We start from the raw sequence: 26001 nt of genomic DNA on the forward strand, positions 1-26001 counted from the left end.
AATAGATAGGCAAAATGCCATATAAAACTAAATTTACTGGTTCTAATTGCTTTTATTTATCAATCCTCACATAGAAGAGCAGTTTTTAGTGAGGGAAGATTGATGTAATACCCCTCTGTGGGCAATTAGTGAAGGGTGAAAATTAACCTCCAGATACAGTCTACACCGTCCTCTCAAGATGCAAGTACATCATTGAGTCAATGGGACAGCAGTACACGGTGGTGACTTTTGACCAAGCCCTTTACTGCAAGGCCAAGGAGATAGTATGGCTCAAACAAGCAGAGTTCAGCAAAACCATCATCAGACTAGGCGGTTTCCACATCATCATGAATTTTATGAAGGCCATTGGACAACATCTGGAGGGATCTGGCCTGAAGGAAGTCTGGGTAGAGAGTGGGGTCTTCGGGGACACCACAGCAGGTAAAATGATGGATGGAGACGCTTACAATAAAGCTGTGCATGGACACAAGCTTGCAGTGGAGGCTCTTTGGCAGATTCTCTGGTCCAAATTTGAAACTTGGTGCGATGCCAGTCAGAAGGCACTTCCACATGACGCCAAGACGTGTGCCCTTGAAGTTGCCAATGCCTTCAAAGATCACGACATGGATGGTGCACAGAAGGCCTACACACAGTTGACGAGCATGAACGAGACAATCCTTTTAACAATCAAGGAATTTGAAGATGATCTACTGCAAAGGCCTCAGTTCAAATTTTGGGTCAATTACATGGATATGGTCTCCATCTTGCTAAACTTCATACGAGCAGAGAGAGAGGGCAACTGGGAATTACATTTGACGTCATTTTCCAGGATGCTCCCATGGTTTGCTGTGTACAACCATACAAATTATGCAAGATGGGGCCCAGTCTACTTGGCTGACATGCACCAGCTCCCTCCAGCAATCCATCATCTCTTCGTTGAGGGAAACTTCACTGTCAAGAGGACGAAGAAGAAGTTTTGCCCGGTTTCAGTTGACCAAGCACTGGAGCATGTCAACAAAGTATCCAAAATTAGCGGTGGAATAATCGGCATCACTAGGAGGAATGCAGCACGTGACAAGTGGTGTCTGACCTATAATGAGAAATCGCGTTTAGCTGAGGCAACGTACAAGATGTTTGGAACAGATGTTGACAGGGACATGGATGCTGAATGGTGTTATCAGGAGGTTGGGCCCACGAGACTGAGGAGGGATGCCGAGGACCTGCACAAAATCATGAAAGAATTCCAGAGGCTGGACGTCCATCGATTCCGAGGACCATGTTGAAGACCTGGTGTGCCTTGGCACAAAGGACGTCGTCCCAGACTCCATCAAAGAAGAAGTCCTCAAGGCTGGTGAAACAGGAGCATCCCTAGTTGAAACATTTGTCTCCACTCGCCTTAATGAGAAGTCAACAGACTTTCATGCTACATTATCTAGGAACAAAACACCATCAATAAGCAGGATGTACAAAGTAAGCATTCAACCAAGTTGAGCTGGCAAACAGAAAGAGATCAAAGCTGACAGGAATCTAATCCAAAGACTGTTTGTGGCAGCACAGGGAGGGAGAGATGTAGACCTGAATAACATCCTGAGGCATGAGCTTTCATCAGTCCCACGTGCACTAGCAGACACCAATGGGAAACTCCATTCTACCGACAAGTCCCAGCTTCAAGAAATGCTGACCAAGGACATAGAAGTGTCAAAAAACCTTCCCAAGAGTACAGCGAAAACCTGCTTGATCATTGACGGCCCTGCACTGATACAAGCAATTGGCAAGCCTGAGAAATCGGAGACTTTTCGAGATCTGAGCAATGTATTCTGTACCAGTGTCTTAAACCGCTTTGGTCCCATGTACTCCAGGGTTGATGTGTTCGATCGGTATCAGGAGGTCTCCATCAAGTCTGGCACAAGGGGAAAAAGAGCCGGCAAAACCCGCCCAATCAGACGTGTCATCAGTTCAAAGGACGTGAAGCTCCCCTCCAACTTCAACTCATTCCTCAGCCTCTCTGCCAACAAGGCTGACTTGGCAGCATTTCTTTCCGGATCTCTCATAGAGATGGCGGAGAAAGAGCTACAGCCAACATATGAATTAGTTGTTGCCGGCGGGTTTGAGGATTTGATGAGGGTATGGATTTCTACCGGCAGGAGCACCAACTCCATGAACGCAAACCATGAAGAGGCAGACACCAGGATCATCCTGCATGCCAGGGATGCGACACTACAGGGCTACCACCAGAGATGTGTCCTTCAATGCCGAGACACAGATGTCCTGGTTGTGGCACTGGGCCTGTGAGATCACCTATCTCCAGAGGTGTGGTTCAGTTCAGGATTGAAATCCAATCGTCCCTTCATCCCCATACATCAGATCTCACTACCAGAAGACCAAATTCAGACAATTATTGCATTCCATGCACTAACAGGTTGTGACACAGTCAGCCAGTTCGCCGGTATAGGGAAGAAGACTGCGTTGAAAGTGTTCACTGAAGAGTCAGCATGCCTCCAGAAGATGGGGTCTAAAAACATCAGTGACCAATTGATCCAAGACGCTGAGAAGTTTGTGTGCAAACTGTACCTAAAAGCCACCCCTCTTACGGCAATTGATCAAGTTCGCCGAGAAATGTTCCTTCAAGGAAAGCGTTCGCTTGATGCTCTTCCCCCCTCCAAGGATGCACTGGAAATGCATATTCGTCGAGCAAACTACCAATGCCTTGTCTGGAAGGAGTCACTAAGCCCAGTGCAAGATCTGCCTGATCCAACAACCAGTGGATGGAAGAATGATAGTAGTGGAAACCTCGTTCCCAATATGATGACCCTGAGCCCTCTTCCAAAAGCTTGCAAGGAGCTTGTGAGCTGCTTTTGCACATCTGGTTGTGGAAAAAGATGCGGCTGTTTCCGTGCAGGACAAAAGACCTGCATTAGTGCTTGCACTTGTAGGGGATCACGCACCAATTCACAGGATGATGATGAAGATGTGTAGGTAGTCGGAGCCCCGGTTCAAACTATGTTATCCGTAGGTTGTTGGCAAACAGAATAAAGTCTCAAACAATACGAGGAATCTTGACCATGGTGGTTTGCAGACATTTTCCAATGCATACTGTATGCTATAACATCACACTTAACAATTCCATGTACCGGTAAATACAAAACAGAGGTTTTTTTTCACAATTTCTATGTATTTTTGAAGAAAAGGTTAATTTTCACCCTTCACTAATTGCCCACAGAGGGGTATTACATCAATCTTCCCTCACTAAAAACTGCTCTTCTATGTGAGGATTGATAAATAAAAGCAATTAGAACCAGTAAATTTAGTTTTATATGGCATTTTGCCTATCTATTAGAAAGTGTGAGAAAATTATATATTTTTGCCATAGGTTGACCTTTGACCCCCACTGTACCCATGGTAACCCCTTAATTATATATATATTTTAAAATACTGAGATGCATTTTGTAGGCAATATCATCAGCAACAAAATGATGTATAAAAACCCCATGTAGAGTAAAATGGCTGGGCAAATAAATGTGATATTGTTACAAACATCTCTTCTCTTTTTCAACACTTCGGAAATACTGATTTAGCAGAAAAGGGTTTAAAATGACCCTTTTCGAAAAAATCTCAGTTGGCATCCACCCTCCCCCGATGCACCACCCCATGCCCTACCTGTTTCCAGTGGATGCCTGCTTTTAACATGAAATGATTTTCAAAATGAATTTTTCAGGCTCATTTCCTCTACTAACACACACTATGTCGATGAAACCTGACCACAACCTTCATCGCCCATGATGTACCGAAGTTTGTTTATGGCACTAAGAAAATCGAAGTCTAAGGGGATCTAAGGGGGTCAAAGTGGGTCCAGGTTTGACACCCCCCTCTACCCCCCCCCCCCCCCCCCAAAAAAAATAGGTTCGATGAAACTTCACCACAACCTTAATCACCCATGATGTACCAATGTTTGTTCAAAGCATTACAAAAATTGGGGTCTGAGGAGGTACATGGGGTTGGGGGGGGGGGGGTGTGTGTTTCCCCCCCAAAATAGGTATTTTTTTGTTTGTTTATTTAAAGTCTTATGATTATGTTTGTATGATTCTACATGCTGCCCTGTCTTCTAGCAACCATTGAAATTGGTTTAAAATACCCTTAGTCGGTGCAGTATACTGTTTATTCTACCAGGTGAGTACCATAGGCTATGAGCCAAGGGGGTTGGTTGGTACCATACAGATGGAGTAAGGCTCATTGTGATTTTTAGCAAGATATATGTCCCTAGATATGAAAAAAAAAGTGATAGCAGTGTATAACTCTCGGCCATCTCTGTGTTATCACCCGAAATATTATTATAGGCTATGAGCCAATGGGGTTGGTCGGTACCATACAGATGGAGTAAGGCTCATTGTGATTTTTAGCAAGATATATGTCCCTAGATATGAAAAAAAAGTGATAGCAGTGTATAACTCTCGGCCATCTCTGTGTTATCACCCGAAATATTATTATACGCCCGCTTCGCTTTGCCAAAAAATGTGATATTTGCTAAAATTGGAATAAATATGTTTTTAAGGACCACAGAGTGCCAATAATTTGCATACTGGATGCCAACTAATATAGTAATAGAAATATAGAACATTTGTGGGGGTTATTTATCACATTTTTGATATAATGACAAAAAATATGTTAAATTTAGTGAAAAAGTGGTCGAAATCGCTTCGAGTTCAGAATTCACATTGTACATTTTTGTCAATATTTCAAAAATGAAAACTCCCAGAGTAACATTTGACCCCTCAAAATCTTCGCAAGGAACCACTGCATTGGAATATATCATTACTTTGTAATATGGTGGTTGTTTGGGGCACATATTTTGGCAAAGTTCAAAATATGTTCAACCATACCCCCTAACCATTCAACCAACCGTTCAACCATCTTGACTGAAGGTTCCTTGCGAAGATTTTGAGGGGTCAAATGTTACTCTGGGAGTTTTCATTTTTGAAATATTGACAAAAATGTACAATGTGAATTCTGAACTCGAAGCGATTTCGACCACTTTTTCACTAAATTTAACATAGTTTTTGTCATTATATCAGAAATTTGATAAATAACCCCCACAAATGTTCTATATTTCTTTTACTATATTAGTTGGCATCCAGTATGCAAATTGTTGGCACTCTGTGGTCCTTAAAAACATATTTATTCCAATTTTAGCAAATATCACATTTTTTGGCGAAGCGAAGCGGGCGTATAATAATATTTCGGGTGATAACACAGAGATGGCCGAGAGTTATACACTGCTATCACTTTTTTTTCATACCTAGGGACATATATCTTGCTAAAAATCACAATGAGCCTTACTCCATCTGTATGGTACCGACCGGTCAATTTGGGGGGTCTGGCTCATAGCCTACCAGGAGTATTGCCCCAATGTTTTTTCTTTTACTTTTGAGTTATTTTTAAAGTATAAAGAATATAAATAACTCTTTTAAGAGCCAACACATGGTGCAAACCGTAAACCTTTTACTTTATAACAATTTAGTCTTAAATATTCAAATAGTATGGTGTTTTTGGAGAAGCGATGCACATTCTTTAGGAACTGTAAGAAAATTTCAGACTAGAAGATTGCTTTGCCTTTATTTTGTGACTGTAGTTTAAAAAGGGGGTATACTTTTTCTGACTCACCGGATATATAAAATAGTGACGTCATGATATATTGTCTTTAAGATTATAACCTTTTCGAAAACCAATGACACTCGTTTTGAACAAAACATACCAGATATAAACATAACAAGTACAAAAAGTTTTAATTAAAACAAAAGCCACGTCGATGTTACACAATGCCTCGATGCAGCTGTGCCTATAACGTCGATGTTATAGGCACAGGACATTCCTGTTGATTCGATTACTTGATGTTATTTTTGTGCAAAGTGAAAATATATCTCGGCAATTTCCCGTGTGTGGCGACGAATTTTTAATATATCTCGGCATTTTCCCGTCTGTTATTTCAGGCGGTGTATGACTGACCATGCCGCGATTGAAAAAAAAAAATATCTCGGCAATTTCCCGTGTGTGGCGACACGTGAACGAAGCTATGCTCCTCTCTCCACATTATTGTGACGACGTATAAATTAAATATTTCATCGTGACGATTGTCATCAAATGGACGAATTTTTAATATATCTCGGCATTTTCCCGTCTGTTATTTCAGACGGTGTATGACTGACCATGCCGCGATGTAAAAAAAAAAAAATCTCGGCAATTTCCTGTATGTGGCGACACATGAACGAAGCTATGCTCCTCTCTCCACATTATTGTGACGACGTATAAATTAAATATTTCATCGTGACGATTGTCATCAAATGGACGAATTTTTTATATATCTCGGCATTTTCCCGTCTGTTATTTCGGGCGGTGTATGACTGAGCATGCCGCGATTTAAACAAAATATATATATCTCGGCATTTTCCCGTCTCTTATTTCGGGCGGTGTATGACTGAGCATGCCGCGATTTAAAAAAAATATATGTCAATGGACTTGAAGTTACAGGCCTTTGAGAATTCATTTCGTTCTATAAAGGGCAACTTTCATCGGATTTTCTTCCCGTTTTTTTTCAACCGAGTCTAAAACTATGTTGGCGACTGTGAAAAATGAAATACACAACATGCATTTTAAGGCCATGTTCCCTGCTAGAGCGGGGGTTAGCCTTGCGGTCCCCATGACAATCTTCTCCATTTTGCCCTATTTTCTGCATCTCTCCTTGTTAACCCCCTTGCCCGCATTTCTTCTTCCACCATCTTTAGCCAAGTCTTTCTCGGTCTTCCCCGTCCTCTACTTCCTTCTACATTAACTTCCATCACTCTTCTCAACCAGTCACTTTCATCCTTCCTCAATACATGACCAAACCATCTCAACCTGTTCCTCTTCACAGCATCAATCACAGGCAATATTCCCATCATCTTTCGCAATTCATCATTTGTCTTCCTCTCTCTCAACGATACTCCGCACATCCATTGAACCATTCGCATTTCCACCCTTTCCAGCCTTCGTTGCTGCTCTACGTTCATTACCCATGTCTCGCTCCCATAAATCATAACACTTCTCACACATGCAGCATACACCTTTCCCTTCAGCTTCAGCGACACTCTCCTCCTCATCAGCACGCCACTCAGTTCCCGAAACTTCTTCCATGCACATCTCACTCGAGCAACCGTGACAACAGTGACATTTTCACTGTGAAAAATGAAATGATATATCGAATTTGATTTGAAAGAAAACTGTGTGAGAGGAAGACACCACGGGCCTACAAAACAGGCCTCAAAGCTATGCGAGTTAATAAAATGGTGGATATTTGTTTATATGAAGGCTCTCCCAGAATGGGTGGAGCTATGGTTCCCAGAATGGGTGGAGCTTTGAGGTTTTGTCTTCTCCGCAAGAACAAGAACAAGAAGAAGAAGAAGAGGTGGTAACAACAACAACAGCAGCGTGCACTCTATGAGCAGCGTCTGCGACGCGGCTAAAAACCTTTATGCTCATATCAACAGTGTCTAAACTAAGAGGTGAAATCTAGTTTGGTTCATTCCATTTACAATATCATGCCGCTAGGTAGGTCTGAAATGGCCCTTTCAAAGGGTTTTTAGGTTTAGCCAACTTTTTCAACACTTTGGAGAGAAGCTAAATAGACCATATAGTATGGTAAACGAAGGGTGAATGAAATCGAATAGAGTTTGCAGAAGAGTTTTGCAAGTCAAAACCTACATTCCTGTCAAAAACCTTTTCTCTGCCCTTCCCCCCCCCCCCCCCCCCCCCACCCCATTTTCCAAATTTTTGCCCCTTCTTCCAAGCACAAAATCGTTGAAAACATTAAATACTATAAAGGACAGTTGTTGCAATTAAAAACTGTCAGAGAGACTTCAATATTGACTTTAAAAATGGTATTTAGTTGTTATTGGGATGACATCATCAAATACCCAAAAACCACATCCAATCACACCTTTTTGTCTGGCATCCACCAATAATGATGATCTGAGGTGACCCCGTTGCATAAAAATGTCAAACTAAAGTTGCCAGGACCAGACCACGAACTCCTTTTCTAAATTGGCTTCTGTGCTATTCCTGCAACAATATCATGGAGTACAGCAGTACTCCATATGTAGGGATGCCTAGCATGGGATTATAAATGGCCGCCCTATCAAATGTGTGCAAAATGATACACTGAAAAGCTATTATAGCAATAAGTCACAGGTCTTTAAAAGCCATACCTTTCATTCTCGAACATTTTCAGAACTGCTAAGACTCACAAAGGTGCCAGAACGCATTGCTAAAGTACCAAATCGGGAGATCACAAAATCGCCAAATTGGATTTCTTTCAGTTTCAGCAGCCAGCCAATAATGGTTGAAGTGATTACAGTGATTCTCATGGGAGGAAGTGACATTGTCTCTTTGGTATTGGACCCACACATTCACAAAAAACTTTAAATAAAGAAGAAAGGAATTGGATGAAATAACAATACAACCACAATATACCACAAGCTGTTGAATGCCATTTATTCATGCACAGCTCACTTTATGTCGTAAAATGTCTCTGCTGTGGATTGCAAGACCTCATGGATTGGAAGGTGGATTGCTGTGCAACATGGATTGTAAGGTACAACAAAATGCGTTATTTACAAAGGAAAAGGGCATAGAATCATATTAAAAGCGAGGGAGTTCATAGAACACCTTAGCCCGTGCGGTATTGAGAAAAAGGACATGGGAGGGGTCTCTTAAACTCTTGCTTTGCATTTCCGAGCACAATCTATATTTCCTACGAGCCCCAATTATGTCTGAATCTCGATATTCCCCAACGCTGAGAGCAGGAGCAGCAAATTTGATTGGTTTAGATGGTGTAATATTTTGTCCAGGCACTGCTAAACTAGAGGTTTTTAAAAAAGTGCCAAAAAGGCATGGAAAATGTAGAAGATGAAAGAATGAAAGGCAGTGAAATAGAAGAGCGAGAAAGGGAAGATAAAGAGGAAACTTGGATGGACTAGTGTGTGCGCTGTGTGAGCTTCCAGCCAAAGCCCAACATAAGTACTGAAGAAGCCCCCGTGTGCGTATGTCCTGCCTTTTATGATGTTTCATTTGCCCTGGCCCCCACTGCGTCCATTGGAGGGGGTCAAGGGGTTCTCTCTTTTCAACTGATTGGCGTGTCAGAGCCCCAATCTCTGGTGCTATGTTGGGATTGGCCCTGTGGTGTGGTTTGTCGCTTATCGGGTTTTGTTGCGCCGTCAGGCTTCATTATGATGGACGTGGCCATCTTCTGTGAGGTTCTGGACCCGGTCGGTGCCCACCAGGCTGGTTTGAGGTGGTTTGCAGAACGCTTACGAGGATGGTTGTAGGGAATGGCATTTCCTCTGCGCTGATCTTCGGTGGAGAAAGTGTATGTGTACTGTAAGCTGTGAGAAATTGCTGTAGCAAATAATGTAGAATAAGAAAATAACCCTTATGAGAGGGACTTCTAACATTCACAATGCATATTTGCTTATATGAATACAGTACATGTAAATTATTAATTTGAATATAATACAGACTTGGCATTTAATATGGAATTTTTTTTTTTCTTGACTTGGGTTTACTTTCTGAACTCGGTATATCAATCTGGTGAGTTTATTTTACGCTTCGGCGATTTCTTTGTTAAAAGAACCATTTCACTGATTGTCTGTCGCAGCAAGAAGTCAATAACAGGATTATATCACAGGTGGCGTGACAAAATGTACGGACAGGTACATTTGACGATTGGCTTCACAATCGGGTATATAAGGGTTGTTGCGTTCTGTATTAGTGGAAAACAACTGCTGCACGTCTACAAAAGTTATTGCCGCTTCCCCTGGAGATGGTCCGTCAACTCGACAAGCTGTTTGTCATTTAGTGGTGGCTTTACGACATTCCGGCATGAAACAGCGTGCTATTGCTTGGCAGTATGGCATCAATCAAGGTCAGGTGTCAAATATCCTGAAACGAAATGCTCAGAGGGGTGTCCCTACTCCAATACCGAGGCCAGGCCGTCCCCGCAGAACCACAAGGAGGGATGATCGCCAGCTGCACCAGTTAGTCCACAATGGCCGTACCAAGTCAGCTAATCGGCTTAGGGCTGAGTGGCAGCAACTGACAAATGTGCCTGTATCCAGAAGGCTAGTCAACCAACGACTGGTTCAAGCAGGCTATCGTGCCAGGCGTCCCCTGAGAAAGCCACGTCTGACCAGACAACACCGCCAGCGCCGATTGCAGTGGGCCAGAGAGCACCGTCAATGGCAGCCAGGACACTGGAATCACGTGATCTTCAGTGACGAGTCTAGATTTCTGGTCTATCGTCAAGATGGCCACGTCCGAATGCGCAGACAAGTGCATGAAGCCTACAACGAAGATTGTATCGTGCCAAGAGTCCAAGCTGGGGGTGGTGGGGTGACCGTTTGGGCTGCTTTTCATGCAGGGGGCAAAACTGACCTGGTTGTTCTGAATGGAAACCTGAACCAGTTCAAGCACAGGGCCATTCTGGAAGAAACATTGCTTCCATTTGTTCGTGCAGCCTTTCGAGGAAACTTTGTCTTCCAAGATGACAATGCACGGCCTCATCGTGCTCGCATGATCCAACACTTTCTTGCTGACCGTGGTGTAGAGCATATGGAGTGGCCTGCCATGTCCCCGGATATGAATCCGATAGAGAACTTGTGGGCAGAATTAACGTGTCAAATCGACAACTTGGACCAGCAGCCTGCCTCTGTGTGTGAATTGCAGCAGGCTATTGTAACTGCATGGCAAGCGATTGCTGTCCAAACCTTGGCAAATCTCGTGAACAGCATGACTCAACGTGTCCGTGCTTTCCTGAATGCTCGTGGGGGTTACACGAAGGACTGAACTGTAATTTTACTGTCCGTAATCCCAGTCATAATTTAACTTTTGTTTTTGTTAAAAAAATTTTTGGCTAATGTGCAAAATAAAGAGATACTTCTGGAAAACGTACAGAAGTTTAACACAGTACTGTCCGTGAATTGAGTTCGATATCAGTTTACATCACTTTCAAGGATCAATTTATTTGCTTCGAAATGTCAAATGTGGTTTTTGTTTCTTTTAAAGGTCACATTAACAAAATCTAGAATAATTTCAACATAATTCCAATGAACTTTTGGTTCTAAGTCATCTTGAAAAGTAAGGTCACCCCCACAAAAAAAATATTCCATATTAAATGCCAAGTCTGTACATACATGAACCGAAGGACTTCAGCACAATATTTCCAAATGGCAATTGAGCCACAATTTACCACGTTGTGCAAATGGTATAACCATCCATAACCTCCCCTCCCCCCTCCCCCCTCCACAAAACAATAAAAACAACAAACAAGTCAGAAAAAAATGGGGGAGGGGGGAACACGAGATTTGAAGGAATGCCACCATAATGAATGCAAACCCACAATCTTTTTACACCGTCGTTACGAGATATTTTGGATTTTTGCCATCATCGTGGCTGTGGCGACGTTTCCAATTATTGGAGGAAGATGTCTATGTGGAAGAGAGTTGTATATTTGTATGTGGGTTGGTGTGATTGTGCATGTTATTACTCTCGCCAGAGGAGAGTGTATTGCATTTGGATCTGTTTGTCTGTACAGAGTGTGCTAAGATAGGCCACAAGCGCCCCCTTGTGGTAGCCAGTTGTAGTAGTACACGTTATATATTTTTTATCAACTGCATACCTCTAAAGTATGTACAATTAGAATGTGAGGACATCTACAAGATATGTACTATAAAATCACACAAAATTCCTGGCATGCAGCTGCAATCGTTGAGTGCTCTTTCTAGAGTTTGTGGGATTGAGATGGAAAAATGCCAAATGCGTGACTTGAATTTTGTTGAAATTTGTTGGTTGTACTGGGGTGTGCACGGAAGGGTTTTAGGCGGTAAAAAAAGAAGGCAGGGGTTCGGGAAGGTGGTGGGGGGAAAATTATCTGTAAATGTGTAACTGGTAGCACCACGTCCAGTGGAAAAAAAAAAAAAAAAAAAAAAACTACTCGGGCAACTTACATGTGTGCTCTGTATTTTATGCACTTCTAAACCACTGAACCAAGTAAGTTCAAAAGTGGTGGTTGTGCATGGAAACGTCCAGTGGGAGAGAGTATTATCAGTCCCAGCGATTTACACTGTTATATTATTTTCTATGTATGAAAACCATATAGATTCGACAACTACTCAGGCAACTTACATGTGTGCTCTGTATTTTATGCACTTCTAAACCACTGAACCAAGTAAGTTCAAAAGTGGTGGTTGTGCATGGAAACGTTCTACTAAGTTGAGATGGCCACCTCCAACTTAATGCTGCCTCCACCAACTCCCAACTTCCTCCTTGCCTCTCCCACAGGGAGCGGGTGTTTCAGGTTATTAAAATTATTGCTCCTTTTCAGTCCCGACTGACATGTTTGTTATTATCTCCGCCAACGAAGGTTGATGGAGGCTGTGTTTACATCTCTGTCTGTTTGTTTGTGAGCAGGATATCTGAAGAAGCTGTGGACTGATTCGGACGAAATTTGGTGGACATGTTGCGTATTTGACAAGGAAGAATTGAAACAATTTTGGTGAAGATTTGGATCCGGATACTATAATTTATAAGTGATTCTTCACCATTGAGAGATAAGCCAAAGACGATGCACAGCACGATATCTCAAAGTTGTGGGCGTATTTGGACGAAACCTGGTGGACAGGTTGGGTGTGTGCCATGGAGGAATTTTATTCAATTTTGGTGAAGATCCGAATTCAGATATGAGACTGAAAATAAAATTTATAGTGATTCTTCACCATCGAGAGATGGGGCCAAAAACGATATATTGCATGATATTTAAAATAGTTGTATATGGATTATGACACATCTTGGTGGATGAGTTGGGTGGGTGACAAAAACAAGCTGATTCGATTTTGTTGAATGTCCGGGTGTAGATCTGGCCTATCGGTGGGATACAAAATGTAAACTGTACAGCCTGGCAGAGGTATGTGCTCGACCGAGTGCCGCTCTAGTTGTTTGCTACATGGTAGAAAACGTAGAGAGTTTTTATCTATTTATATTTTCTCATTTTTGACGATTAGACAACACAAGTTCGACATTGGCATCAGTCCTGAATGTTTCAATTCCTTTCTTAATGGAGATATTTGAGTTTAAACTCGGAGTTTTGGCAGTGGCACCTCCAACAAGCCATGACCATTCGTCAAAGGACAACGGTGGGTGAACGGACGTGTGGGTAAACACTATTTATTAACAGGTGGTGATCGGGCATAAAAACTTTTAAACATACAACAACGGGCATTTTAAGGCCATTTTCCCTGCTAGAGCGGGGGTTAGCCTTGTGGGTAGCCTTGTGGGCCCCATGACAATATTCTCAATTTTGCCCTATTCTCTACATCTCCCCTTGTTAACCCCATTGCCCACATTTCTTCTTCCACCACCTTCAGCCAAGTCTTTCTCGGTCTTCCCCGTCCTCTACTTCCTTCTACATTCATTTCCATCACTCTTCTCACCCAGTCACTTTTATCCTTTCTCAACACATGACCAAACCATCTCAACCTGTTTCTCTTCAAAGCATCCATCCCAGGCTCTATTCCCATCATCTTTCGCAATTCATCATTTGTCTTCCTCTCTCTCAACGATACTCCACACATCCACCGAACCATTCGCATTTCCACCCTTTCCAGCCTTCGTTGCTGCTCCACGTTAATTACCCATGTCTCGCTCCCATAAATCATAACACTTCTCACACATGCAGCATACACCTTTCCCTTCAGCTTCAACGACACCCACCTCCTCGTCAGCACGCGACTCAGCTCCCGAAACTTCTTCCATACACATCTCACTCGAGCAACCGTTGCCGAGTCTGATCCACCTTCTCCATTCAGCAGGTCTCCTAGGTAGCAAAATATTTTCACACCTTCCAGCTTCATGCCGTCTCCAAGGTCCAACTCAACATTTCCTCCATCTGCAGCTCCCTCTGTGCACACCTTACACTTGAATGTAGCTGCCACACTGGTTAATGACCCTCTCAGACCACTACATTTTTGATTAACCCACTCAGCGCACATTGTACATTGAATGGAGTTCACTCCGACACCCTTCCTGCACACAGCACACGGCCACTTCCCAGTTCTTTCCACCTCACCACATGCTTTACCACTTGCCATCACCTTCGTCTTTCCGATATTCACCTTCAGACCTTTTGCCTCCATACATTCCTTCCACTTGTTCATCTTCTCCTTCAGACCATGCATACTCTCCGCAATCAACACCAGATAATCTGCATACAACAACTCCCACGGTAAACCTTCCTTTACGTTCTGAGCCAGCACCTCCATCACAGCTACAAATAGTAGTGGACTTAGGACCAACCCCTGATGCACTCCCACCTTCACCTCAAACTCACCACTGTTCCCGTCATTCGTCCTTACAGCTGTGCGCTCTCTCGTACATTGCCATCACTACTCTGATCAACCATTCCTCCACTCCTAACTTCCTCAATGCCCATGTCACTACTTCGCGTGGAATCCTATCGAATGCTTTCTCCAGATCAACAAACCCAAGAAACAACTTCTTCCTCTTCTCCATGTACTTCTCCTGCAACTGCCTTTCAATAAAAAGCACGTCTGTCGTTCCTCTTCCTGGCATAAATCCAAACTGCATTTCGTCTATCTTCACTATCTTCTTTATCCTCTTCTCCAACACCCTTTCCAATACCTTCATTCCATGCTTCAATGACTTTATCGCTCTATACGAGCCACAGTCCAGAGGGTCACCTTTCCCCTTGTATAGAGGGACGAGGGTACTCAGTTCCCAATCCACTGGAATGCGGCCTTATTTTACCACCAGATTACAGATCTCTGTCATTCTCTTCACACCCCAACTTCCCGCTGCCTTCAACATATCTCCCACAACTTCCGTCGTCCCTCCCGCTTTTCTACTCTTCATTGCTTTTATCGCTTCCTCAACCTTCCTTTTCGGTTATCTTCTCTGCCGGTCCTAAAAGTGGGTTCCTCTTTATGTTGCCATCCCATTCATTCTCTGCAGTCAACAGCATTTCTGTATATCTCTTCCATCTTCCTTAATTCCATCTGGGTCCACAACGATTTGTTACACCTCATCCTTCAAGCAACTCACACCCATCACATTGCACCTCTCTTTCGCTATTTGCTTTGCAATCCTGAATACCGCTCTCTGACCCTTTTCCGAATCCAGGCATTCTCCGAACATTTTCCTCTATGCCACCTGTGCCTGTGCTGCAGCCTTCTTGGCTGCCTTATAACTTTCATGCTCTGCCTCTTCTGCCCCTGTACCCTTCGCCTTCTACCACTCCTTGAACTTCTTCCTCCTCTCGTCAATCTTCTTTCCAACTTCATCATCCCACCACCATGTTTCCGAGTGCCTCGGTGGTCCTTTTGTCCATCCACATACCTCACCAACGGCTCCCAACAGACTATCTTTCATTGACATCCAACCACTTTCAAGCTCAACCACATCATCCTCAACCATACTCAGCCTCTCTTTTAATGCCTCCCTCACTGGCACCTCTTTCAACCTCCACACCTTCATTCTCGGTTGGTACTTCACCTGCCGAGCTCTCCTCGCACCTTTCACCCTTATGTCGCAAACAACCAAGAGGTGCTGTTAAACAGCCTCCTACCCCGGGATCACCTTTGTGTTCTGGAGGTGCCCCCTATCTCGCCTACGCACCATCAGGTAGTCAACGGTTGTCATCGACCCACCTGACGTGTATGTAACAAGCTTATTATCCGCTTTCTGGAACTGAGTAATACAAATCAACAAACCAGCTCCATCAGCAAACTCCAAAATCCTTTCACCTTCTCCATTCCTCACACCATATCTGTAACCCCCATGGACTGCCTCAAAACCGTCTATACTCCTTCCCACATGTCCATTTCGGTCTCCTCCGACCACAACAACTTCCTCATCTTTCACGTTTTCCATCAGTTTCTCTATCACACACCAGAACTGGTCCTTCTCTTCATTGCTTCGTCTGACCTGCGGGGCATATCCCGAGATGACGTTCACCAAGAGCTTTCCAATCATCATTTTCACCATCATCAACCTTTCACTCACTCTTGTCACACTCACCACACTGTCTACAAACTCCTCAGAAAACAGGACACCAACACCGTGCACGCCTTCTGGGCACCCTTGCCACACAAACTTGTATTTCTGTCCCTGCCTACCCTTCACCATTCTCACACCACTTCCCTTCCGTCTCCTGCACACAACATATGTCCAGTCTTCTTCTGAGCAATACTTCCACCACTTCTCCTGATCTCCCTGTCATTGTCCCTACAATCCATGTCCCAAACCTCAGAAACCGATCTCCACGTAGGGCATCAGACGTTTCGTCATAAATGGAGTGATTTCCACCCTTGCTTCGATCGTGTTCCCCACCTTGAGTTTTGACGAGAGAGAGTGGGGTCTCCCACGGGGTACTTTGGGCTGTACCCTGCCCATATGTCATTGTAATTGTCATGGTTCCCTTTTTGAGGCAATGGTTTATGGCCGGATGCCCTTCCTGCGCCAACCCTTTTAGTTGCCTCGTATGCAACGCAGGGATACAGTGTACCGATTCGAAACCGGGGTACACACCAGTAAAAAAAAAAAAAAACTTTTAAACTTAGCATCTGGATAAAACTATCCCAACCTCTCAGATTTGCACGGTTCATGAATCTTGTTACGTAAATTTTAAGGATTCATCTCAAATAGAGTTTGAGAAAAATACTTTTGGATACATTTATATTCCTTTTACGAGTTATCGCGATTATATAGTTAGAATCATCAGATGCGATTCTCTGTGCTAGCTCCCCTGGCCACGACTCAAATCCGCTGCTTCAGAGATCCTGGAAATTACACGGTCTATAAAAAATAATCTCTTCAGCCTCTAAAATCGTGATTTACCATGTCATCAGATATGCTTTTACCAACCTTGACCAACCCCCTCGTCGTGTGTAATCAACAGGTGCATAAGCAATGCAACTGGAAGATGCAAACGGTCGTGGACAGAAACTCAAGTTGACTGCATCACGTTTAAGATAATAAAAAGTCTGATATTTAATGATAACTGCTGAAATGTGCAAGGAAAGAGTTTTGTGATTTGCAAATCTGCTCACAAGTGAAGCACGTCCACCTGTACATCTATTCACTGACTTGTTCCCATTCTTTTCAGTCACGATCCCCCTTCCTACCCCTGCTCCCTACATTTGCTTCATATCGTGGAACCCTTGTACTCGACCTGAATATTTCGGCAGTTGTGATGAATAATTTTTTTGTATTCGATTGTGATGTGGCCCACTTGAGTTTTTATACTACTGCTTGGGTCGTCACTTTATGTTGTTTATGCACCTGTTGGTCACGTTGAGAGGACTTGTGCATGTTGTGGTTGGAAAAACTGAAACTTGTGATTTAAATTGTTAGTCGTCGTGTACCCTATTTTCTGCATCTCCCCTTGTTTAACACCCTTGCCCACATTTCTTCTTCCACCACCTTTAGCCAAGTCTTTCCCGGTCTTCCCCGTCATCCACTTCCTTCATTCATTTCCATCACTCTTCTCCCCCCAGTCACTTTCATCCTTCCTCAACACATTACCAAACCATCTCAACCTGTTTCTCTTCAAAGCATCCACCACAGGCTCTATTCCCATCATCTTTTGCAATTCATCATTTGTCTTCCTCTCTCTCAACAAAACTCCACACATCCACTGAACCATTCGCATTTCCACCCTTTCCAGCCTTCGTTGCTGCTCTACGTTAATTACCCATGTCTCACTCCTATAAATCACAACACTTCTCACACATGCAGCATACACCTTTCCCTTCAGCTTCAACGACACTCCCCTCCTCGTCAGCACGCCACTCAGTTCCCGAAACTTCTTCCATGCACATCTCACTCCAGCAACCGTCGCCGAGTCTGATCCACCTTCTCCATTCAGCATGTCTCCGAGGTAGCAAAATGTTTTCACACCTTCCAGCTTCATGCCGTCTCCAAGATCCAACTCAACATTTCCTCCATCTGCAGTTCCCTCTGTGCACACCTTACACTTGAATGTAGCTGCCACACTGGTTAATGACCCTCTGAGACCACTACATTTTTGATGTACCCACTCAGCACACATTATACATTGAATGGAGTTCACTCTGACACCCTTCCTGCACACAGCATACGGCCACTTCCCAGTTCTTTCCACCTAACCACATGCTTTACCACTTGCCAATCACCTTCGTCTTTCCGATATTCACCTTCAGACCTTTTGCCTCCATACATTCCTTCCACTTGTTCATCTTCTCCTTCAGTCCATCCATACTCTCTGCAATCAACACCAGATCATCTGCATACAACAACTCCCACGGTAAACCTTCCTTTACGTTCCGAGCCAGCACCTCCATCACAGCTACAAATAGTAGTGTACTTAGTACTGACCCCTGATGCACTCCCACCTTCACCTCAAACTCACCACTGTTCCCATCATTCGTCCTTACAGCTGTGCGCTCTCTCGTACATTGCCATCACTACTCTGATCAACCATTCCTCCTCTCCTAACTTCCTCAATGCCCATGTCACTACTTCGCGTGGAATCCTATCGAATGCTTTCTCCAGATCAACAAACCCAAGAAACAACTTCTTCCTCTTCTCCATGTACTTCTCCTGCAACTGCCTTACAATACAAAGCACGTCTGTCGTTCCTCTTCCTGGCATAAATCCAAACTGCATTTCGTCGATCTTCACTATCTTCCTTTTCCCCTTCTCCAACACCCTTTCCAATACCTTCATTCCATGCTCTAATAACTTTATCACTCTATACGAGCCACAGTCCAGAGTGTCACCTTTTCCTTGTATAGAGGGCCGAGGGTACTCAGTTCCCAATCCACTGGAATGCGGCCTTCTTTCACCACCAGATTACAGATCTCTGTCATTCTCTTCACACCCCAACTTCCTGCTGCCTTCAACATATCTCCCACAACTCCCGTCGGCCCTCACGCTTTTCTACTCTTCATTGGTTTTGTCGCTTCCCTGGTGTTGGGCTAGCGGCTAGGGTGCCGGCTTTAGGATCCTAGGATCCTGGGTTTGAATCCCGGTCGATCGCTGAATTAACGCCAGGGGGGTTGACTCAGCCTGTCATCCTTCCGAGGTCGGCAAATTGAGAACCAGTTCGCTGGTAATTCCCTGTTTGTCGTAAAAGGCGACAAAAAGGGTTGGCGTCAGGAAGGGCATCCGGCCGTAAAACATTGCTTCAAAAAGGGGACCAAAAAACAACAACAACCATGGTTCCCGAAAAAGGCCAACCCCTGCTTTGCGGGGAAAAATGGCCTCTAAAGGTGGTTTTTTATTGGTTTTATCGCTTCCTCAACTTCCTTCTCAGTTATCTTCTCTGCCGATTCTAAAACTGGGTTACTCTCCATGCTGCCATCCCATTCATTCTCTGCATTCAACATTATTTCCATATTTATCTTCCATCTTCCTTTAATTCCATCTGGGTCCACAACGATTTGTCCCACTTCATCCTTCAAGCAACTCACCCCAATCACATCGCACCTCTCTTTCACTATCTGCTTTGCAATCCTCAATACCGCTCTCTGACCCTCTTCCGAATCCAAGCGTTCTCTGAACATTTCCCTATATGCCTCCTGCGCCTTTGCTACCTCTTTGTTTGCAGCCTTCTTGGCTGCCTTATAACTTTCATGCTCTGCCTCTTCTGCCCCCGTACCCTTCGCCTTCTGCCACTCCTTGAACTTCTTCCTCTTCTGGTCAATCCTCTTTCCAACTTCATCATCCCACCACCATGTTTCCAAGTGCCTCGGTGGTACTTTTGTCCATCCACAAACCTCACCAATGGCTCCCAACAGACTATCTTTCATTGACATCCAACCACTTTTGAGCTCAAACGTATCATCCTCTACCATACTCAGCCTCTCTTTTAATGCCTCCCTCACTCTCACCTCTTTCAACCTCCACACCTTCATTCTCGGTTGGTACTTCACCCGCCGAGCTCTCCTCGCACCTTTCATCCTTATGTCACAGATAACCAAGTGGTGCTGTGAAATAGCCTCCTCCCCCGGGATCACCTTCGTGTCCCGGAGGTGCCCCCTATCTCGCCTACGCACCATCAGGTCAGTCAACGGTTGTCGTCGACCCACCTGACGTGTATGTGACAAGCTTATTATCCACTTTCTGGAACTGAGTATTACAAATCAACAAACCAGCTCCATCAGCAAACTCCAAAATCCTTTCACCTTCTCCATTCCTCACACCATATCCATAACCCCCATGAACTCCCTCAAAACCGTATATACTCATTCCCACATGTCCATTTAAGTGTCCTCCTATCACAACCACTTCCTCATCTTTCACGTTTTCCATCAGCTTCTCTATTGCACACCAGAACTTGTCCTTCTCTTCATCGCTCTGACCGACCTGCGGAGCATATCCCGAGATGACGTTCACCAAAAGCTTTCCAATCATCATTGTCACCATCAACCTTTCACTCACTCCAGTCACACTCACCACACTGTCTACAAACTCCTTAGAAAACAGGACACCAACACCATGCCAGCCTTCTGGGCACCCTTTCCACACAAACTTGTATTTCTGTCCCTGCCTAGCCTTCACCATTCTCACACCACTTCCCTTCCATCTCGTCTCCTGCACACAACACATGTCCACTCTTCTTCTGACCAATACTTCCACCACTTCTCCTGATCTCCCTGTCATTGTCCCGACATTCATGTCCCAAACCTCAGAAATCGATCTCCACGTGGGGCATCAGACGTTTCGTCATAAATGGAGTGATTTCCACCCTTGCTTCGATCGGGTTCCCCACCTTCATTTTTGACGAGAGGGGGTGAGGACCCCCACGCGGTACTTCGGGCTGTACTCTGCCCATGTGTAATTGTAATTGTCATGGTTCCCTTTTTCGAGCGATGTTTTTTGGCCGGATGCCCTTCCTGACGCCAACCCTTTTAGTCGCCTCTTACGACACGCAGGGATACGGTGTACCTATTCTAAACTGTGGTACACATTAGATTTTGAGGCAATCAAAACGATTATTATAATAGGCACTCAAATTACTGAGATCCACGTTCCAAGTTTCGTGTTTGAGTCTGGCCAGGTGTTGCTCGCACCGTGAATCGGGTCTTCCTGAAGCTTATACACGTTTTAGACCTCATGCACAATTGGATTCCTATCATGAACACCCTCAAACCCATTTGATATTCACTTGATGAGTCAAAGTTGGGGAGATCCGCACGACAAATGTGTCGCGTCTGTAAACCGGTGTATTGGGACTTGACTCTTGTTCCATAATCCATGCATTGGCCGTTATTCCCCCTTGCCGAGTGTTGGTGATGTTTAACATCACGTGGTCTACACCTTGTTTTTTCGATGCCTGTTGTCGAAAGCTCCACAATCGCAAAGGATAAACTCTCGAATATCTCTCTTATGGAAGGCAAGGTGCAGCTGCTAATGGTGACCTTGTGTTGTCTAATAGGCAAAGGTGATGATGAGTACGACTCGCTTTTTCACGACGTGGCAACTAAACCAGAACTGCATAATGACGTCTCAATCGTGCATTGAGCATTGTGGGGTTGAAAAATCTTGTTGCATCAAAATATTAGGGTAAGTTGAAAACCAGGAATAACTTTGTTAAGGGGGGGGGGGGGGGGTGTGGGGGGGCGAGGAAAAACAACAACAACAACAACAAAAAAACAATATATGTAGTATATATATTTATGTTTATCAACATGTTTGTTTGGGATGTGTTAACATCTTTACCTTCTGTTGTCGAGGCTTTTTTCCTTTGTTTCCTTTCTTTCAGGACTATCCTCCTGAGTGTCATTTCCCTGCTCAACGAGCCGAACACTTTCTCCCCTGCCAATGTCGATGCCTCCGTAATGTACCGCAAATGGCGGGACAGCAAAGGCCGTGACAAAGAATACGCACAGATAATCCGGTAAGGCTTTGTTACCATTATCTTGGTGTTTTTGGGGCTGTGCAAAACAACACGAATACCTGACCAGCAAACGTTGTCGTGTTGTCTGCTCTTCTTGCATACTATAATAGTTTGGTAGTGTAAGCGTGTGTGTACAGGTACATATATACTCTTTTTCCGTTTAACTTTTTAAAAGTCTTTTACCTTTATATTTGGAATTACACCCCAAATTTCAGTTTTTTTTGTTTTTTTTTAATGAATGACACCCTGAATGTACAAAAAAAAAAAAACCTTTCCCGTCAAAGGTAGAGACAAATAAAGCAGGTATAAATAAAAGTGGAATGGGAGAGCGCAAGTTAAAACTCGAGCAAAGTTGAAGGTGTGCCATCGCAAATCCCCACACTTCTTACCTAAAGCAAAGTTGAAAGATGCCAAAACGTTCCACCTGGAATGACCCAATACAGTTTATATATTTTTTTCTATTTTGACCCCAAGTCACCCATGAATCGGGGGTCAAATCCAGAAAATCGTTACATATTTCGTGCATCTCTAATGTTAAATGCATATACAAAGTTTCATCTATCTATAATTCCAGTAATCTCTGTTTGTACGTCTGTACGTCTGTTTGTCTGTGACCGCTGTTTCTCGACAACCACGGGTCCGATATACTTTTAACTTGCCAGGTATATTGCTGGGGACCCGAGGATGTGCCTTTTCAAGGTTTCATATTAATCGGACAATTACTTACCGAGCTATGTCCAAAAAACGATTCAACCAATCAGAGAGCAGCGAACGATCGCGTGTGCCGAACGTGGAGGACACACTCTGCCTCGGATGGCACATTTGAGAGCGTATTCATTTATTTCACGTTTGCAAACTATGTTGGCGTTAAACTATGTTTTAAAACTAATAAAACCGAATTTGCGATTCATTCGCTTTCCTGCGCGTTTGTGCACGCGATGGCGATTTCTTTACCAAACTCCGGAAGCCGTTCGCTTTGGACCAAACCATTGCATGTAAATAGAGGGGGGGGATTGTCACCGTACTCGCAAGCCGTTCGCTTTGGACCAAACCATTTCATGTAAATAGAGGGGGGGGATATAATTTTAGATATAGATATAGTACGGGCAATGCCCTAGTTTTTTAAATGCTTGCAAATGTGGCCGTAATTGCATTTTTGGTATTTGACCTTCTGACCACGCCCCAGGGGGCGTAGCCAAAATTATACTGCTCTTTTGATACTGATCTCCATGTGGAGATCCTAACTACCAAGGTTGGTGAATTTCTGCACAACCGTGTAGGAGGTCAAAGTGTGACAGACTGATGATGTAGCTGGGTACAATTTTAACCTCGTTTTTTTTTCTTTTTCAAAAAGCGTGGGGATAACTCGACTCGGATGTAATGGCTAGAGTGTCTGCTCTAAGTCTGGGAGGTCAGGATTCAAACACTAGCCCAGTCACACCACAGACTTTTAAAATGGTATGTGCTGCTTCCTTGCTTGACGTTCGGCATTTAAAAACGATAGAGTACGGACAATCAACCATAGCTTAGCAACTATTCAGAGGAGGAAATTCCTCTTTTTAGAAAATACCACATTGAGTATGGTGAGAAAGGCGGTGCCATCAGTTGTGGCATCGCTGGAATCCAAAGTGCCCTGCGACGTGACACTTCCCCCAAGTTGTGTGTCTGTCAGCTCCACGACGAGTCTTTGGTTCTGAGATCCTGTAAAAACCAAAGAAAGCAAAAAGGTGCTTTTCAGCCTTTGCAGGTCATTAGCATAAAAAATGAGTTAACCCGTAATGTTGAGTGAAATGCCATAATGATCAGTAACGTAGAGATTTGTATGAGACATTGGCTTTTGCTAACGGATTGTCAATCCCATAGGAAGCAAGTTATGGCCACGAAAACGGAAGCCGACAAGGATGGGGTCCGGGTACCCATGACCCTTGCGGAGTACTGCGTGAAAACCAAACTTGCTCCGAAGGACAACAGTTCTGATATGATGTTTGACGATCTTTACGATGAGGACATTGAGGAAGAGGAAGAAGATGTGGAGTTTTGTGATGATGATGACTCTGGAAACGAATCTTAACATATCTGGGTTTTGGGAGGGTGGATCATGGGATGGAGTGGGAGCAGGGTGGGTTGGAACCTTAACGCCAATATTATTCCCTGAGGCCCTTGACAGCAGGGCAATCATGTGGGCCATATTCAACATGCTTGGAATGTTCTCACTGCAGCCGACTCTTCGACAAGAATCTTAATCGAACAAGTTGCTCTATTTATCACTCGAACTGTGACAAAAAAATCCCTTTATTTTATTTTTTGCTTCGTTTTCTTTTCCTCCCTTTCCGTGTTCTTTTGATTTGAGATGGGCTCATGAATCCACAATGTTTATTTCGTACACTTAATTTCTTTTCTTGCTGTCTCTCTCTCTCTCTCTCTCTCTCTCTCTCTCTCTCTCTCTCTCTCTCTCTCTCTCTGTCTCTGTCTCTGTCTCTGTCTCTCTCCCTCTATCTGTCTGTCTCTCTCCCTCTATCTGTCTCTCTCCCTCTATCTGTCTCTCCCTCTACCTGTCTCTCCCTCTATCTGTCTCTCCCTCTATCTGTCTCTCCCTCTATCTGTCTCTCCCTCTATCTGTCTCTCCCTCTATCTGTCTCTCCCTCTATCTGTCTCTCCCTCTATCTGTCTCTCCCTCTATCTGTCTCTCCCTCTATCTGTCTCTCTCTCTGTCCCTGTCCCCTTCTCCCCCTCTCTATATATACATATAGATGTATAGTAAGAGGATTGCTCTGATTAATGTTCCAAACGAGGGGTTGATACAGAATTCTCATTGCATGGTGAAAGTCGCCGACTCTTGGGTAGTCCATGAGGACGTTGCCGTCTGAACCCGTCGTGCTTTGAATGCAGAATGCCCAACACGTCACCTGGCAGTCATTCACCTGCTAAATTTGCAGTGTTCTGGATGGTTGTGATTGATGAACAATGGTGTGAATTTATCCTTTCCATCTTAAATCATGATTTAGTGTCTCGATCTTTTATTTTTATGAAATGTCTTTTTTGCAGCGAAATAGAGATGTGAACAATATGCTCTTGTCAATACAGAGTAGGTGTCGTGTGGTGAGTGGTGAACTCTTGATTTAAATAGGGTGTGGGGAGGGAGAGGGGGGGGGGAAAGGTTGTGAATTGTTGATTAAATCGCAGGGGGGTAGAGGAATTGGATGGAGGGGGTGAACCCTTTACTTAAATGGGTGGGGTGGGGGTTGGGTAATGTATTTATGATGTCGGATTGAATTAAAACTTCATCCATCTTGGTTAAAAGTTGCTTTTCTGAAACAGATTTTTGCCTGCATTCAAACAAACTACCAATAAAGCTTAAGTTTGTGTACTTTTAATTAATGTCACTTTTTGGATAAGGATATGTTATTTGCTCAACGGATTCCCTTTGATTCCGTGTCGTCGAATGGCCATTGTCCAAAATTATGCTTAAATTCCATTGTCGACAATTTTTTTTTTTTTTTTTTTTTTGTTAAAACTCAGCATTTGGTCTTAAATACTTCTTATTAGGGAACCGTTCAAGATCCAGGTGGACAGTAAACATAACTATGTCCAAATAAGGAATTATAGCACATATATGACCAAATATGGCAAAAACAAATTGTGGATTTGAATGAGTAACATGTATACTTTCGTATAGAATCAAATTGGACAAGAGCACTCTTATTGATGAGGTATCGATGATTCGTTTATAATTAATTTTTAAAATACAAAGTGTGCTTTCCTCTCTCTCTCTCTTCCCCTCTTGTCTCCCTCTCCCTTTTGTATGTTTTATGTGTGTCTGTTTATGTTTTTGTGTTTTATGTGTTAGCTCTTACACGAGCCTCGACTTTGTATACAAAAATAAATACAAAATGAATCGTCGTTTTTCTCAAAACCAACAATTTTCAATCACAGGTTTGGACAAATGATGCGTGAACTTAATTTTGTGAGTATGTCAATTGAAACATTATATGAAACAATTAATTTAACACATAAAACGTAGAAGTGTAACTATGAAGGATGGAAAA

At 43.6% G+C, this 26001-nt stretch overlaps 1 protein-coding gene across 3 annotated transcripts in view; it reads left to right on the forward strand.

Moving 5' to 3' along the window:
* The window catches only part of LOC137434188 (ubiquitin-conjugating enzyme E2 R2), a 60607-nt gene extending 35553 nt beyond the window's left edge, over positions 1 to 25054 (forward strand). For all 3 annotated transcript variants that reach the window (XM_078785372.1, XM_068126948.2, XM_068126946.2), the window contains 2 exons: positions 21821 to 21955; positions 23819 to 25054. In XM_078785372.1, the coding sequence (XP_078641498.1) occupies positions 21821 to 21955; positions 23819 to 24026 (343 nt within the window). In that variant the 3' untranslated portion in view covers positions 24027 to 25054. The remainder of the gene's footprint in view (positions 1 to 21820; positions 21956 to 23818) is intronic.
* The last annotated feature ends 947 nt before the right edge of the window (positions 25055 to 26001 follow it).

Source organism: Myxine glutinosa, chromosome 10 (genome assembly GCF_964187855.1).
Source record: "Myxine glutinosa chromosome 10, kmMyxGlut1.1, whole genome shotgun sequence".
NCBI lineage: Eukaryota > Metazoa > Chordata > Myxini > Myxiniformes > Myxinidae > Myxine > Myxine glutinosa.